The sequence below is a fragment of the Octopus sinensis genome, linkage group LG25, assembly GCF_006345805.1.
Source record: "Octopus sinensis linkage group LG25, ASM634580v1, whole genome shotgun sequence".
NCBI classification, from domain to species: Eukaryota; Metazoa; Mollusca; class Cephalopoda; order Octopoda; family Octopodidae; genus Octopus; species Octopus sinensis.
In genome coordinates, this window is record NC_043021.1 from 24986777 (window position 1) to 24989224 (window position 2448).

The 2448-nt window shown below is 37.4% G+C and overlaps 1 protein-coding gene across 1 annotated transcript in view; it reads left to right on the forward strand.

Annotated features, from left to right (window-relative positions):
- LOC115224538 (keratin-associated protein 10-6-like) overlaps positions 1–85 on the forward strand; it is a 6087-nt gene extending 6002 nt beyond the window's left edge. The window contains exon 2 of the mRNA XM_029795448.1: positions 29–85. Within this exon, the coding sequence (XP_029651308.1) occupies positions 29–85 (57 nt within the window). The remainder of the gene's footprint in view (positions 1–28) is intronic.
- The last annotated feature ends 2363 nt before the right edge of the window (positions 86–2448 follow it).

The window sequence follows — 2448 nt, forward strand, 5'->3', positions numbered from 1 at the left end:
TGCATCAAAGATCTCTTGTTTTCTTCAGAATTTCAGAATCAGACACAACGTCTATGGTTGTTCGAGTATAACAGCGACAAGTTAATTTATAAAATAATGCTTTCTAATTTTGACCCAAGGCCAGTAATTTTAGGGGGGAGGAGTAAGTCGCTTGCATCGACCCCCAACTACTTTATTTTATCGACTCCAAAAAGATGAAAGGCGAAGTCGACTTCACCGTGATTTGAACTCTGAACGTAAAGAAGTCAGAAGAAGCCCCACCAAGCATTTTGTCCGACCTGCCAATGACTCTGCCTGCTCAATAATAATGGATTTATTGTAAACAGTATTCAGGTACAATATGAGATGTCGGAAAAGGTAGAAGAGGAGATAGAAAGCAGCAATAAATCAAATAAAGACAGCATTGGGATCTTTTCGGGTTGACCGGCAGTTTTTAACATAATTTCTAGGTAACTAAACACTTTTAAACTTCGTATACTGGTAGAATGTGTTTATAAAACATCTTTTTCTCTTGGCTTTATTGAGAAAATTCTATAATTTGTAAGATATTTGTTGTTATTTTTCTTCAATTTCTGCAATTTCAACCAATCAATGACGTCCATTGAGGTAAAAAAAAAACATTCTGTGCCGTATGAATATGTCCCTCGTTTAAGAAACAGATTGGGTTTATTTATATTTCTGAAGAAGAAAAAAAGATAGCCTTCCTCCACCCCTAACCAACCCTAACCCTAAAACAGATTGAAATGCAATAGATCGATACTAGGGTCATAATTATGGGTGACAATTTCATATGACACCGCTAGAAAAAACTGCCGTTCAAACCGGAAAGATCCCAGCATTGTATGTTTACAGGACTCAGAATAAAACACAGACATAAAACTGAACATTGAAAGAACCATAACAAAACAAAAAAAAAAGTGTTCACCGATAGGTCAGGAATAATGTTGGTCAGGAACAATGGAACTTGTGAAGGACGTGGTGTGCTGACGGATTACAACTGAAGCGAATAATGCTTCCATTGCTTCAAATAAATATTTGTTGTTCATAAACAGATACCCTACATATATCCTAAAATTAATGGCCTTGGGCCAAAATTAGAAAGAATTACTTTATGAATTACCTTCCCGCTGCTATGCTCGACCACTCACAGTCGATGTCTCTCTTGATCCTCAGATAATTTCTTTTTTTACTCGTAGGCGATACCCGACACGCCACCTCCATACATCTCATTAAACGAATTACTAGTTCTGGGGAGACCCTCCCATAAGGTTTTCATAAGCGCGTCGCCTTAACAGCACTAAGTACATACACTCACGAAGGAAACATAATCCACAAGAAATCGTGTTCTTTATTCATAAAAAGCTTCACGTTTAAAACGTTCGTAAATTTATAAATGTAAAAAATAGCCAAATAATAAAGCTTAATCTTATGGAACCCGGACGAGAGAAGTGAAATTGAAGCGCAGTCAAAGGGAGATAAACAAGTCCAACATGAGGAAGGGAAACAACTCAAAACAAATGATTCCTGGTATTGACGCAACAAATGGAATTTCGACAACTTAAAAAGAAATAAGTAGTAGTAGTAGTAGTAGCAGCAGCAGTAGTAGTAGTAGTAGTGGTATTAGTAGTAGCAGCAGCAGTAGTAGTAGTAGTAGTAATAATAATAGCAGCAGCAGCAGCAGTAGTAGTAATAGTAGTAGTAGTAGCAACAGTAGTAGTAGTAGTAGCAGCAGCAGCAGTAGTAGTAATAGTAGTAGTAGTATAATAATAATAGCAGCAGCAGTAGTAGTAATAGTATAGTAGTAATAATAATAATAGCAGCAGCAGTAGTAGTAATAGTAGTAGTAGTAGTAGTAGCAGCAGCAGTAGTAGTAGTAGTAGCAGCAGCAGCAGCAGTAGTAGTAATAGTAGTAGTAGTAATAATAATAATAGCAGCAGCAGTAGTAGTAATAGTAGTAGTAGTAGTAGTAGCAGCAGCAGTAGTAGTAGTAGCAGCAGCAGCAGTAGTAGTAATAGTAGTAGTAGTAATAATAATAATAGCAGCAGCAGTAGTAGTAATAGTAGTAGTAGTAGTAGTAGCAGCAGCAGTAGTAGTAATAGTAGTAGTAGCAGCAACAGTAGTAGTAGTAGTCAATTTCTTCCCCATTCAATTTCATTTTCTGGCCTGTTAGATAGACTTGCTTCGCATTTTTTTTTTAATTTTCTCATTTAGAACTTTGTCCAGCTCCAAAATGTCCAATGTGCTGATGGTCATTAGCTGACACTCTACCAGAAGATTCAGTTCCACAATTACATACAAGCCTACCTCTTTTCATAGTCAGGGTGGCACACTTTACAATACCCTACACTCGGATGGAACAAATAAGTGTAGATTGTGTGGGAAGGTCGTTGGACAGCGTGGCACACATCGTGACGTGCCTGTGGCGTGCTTACACAGGGAGAATGTAAA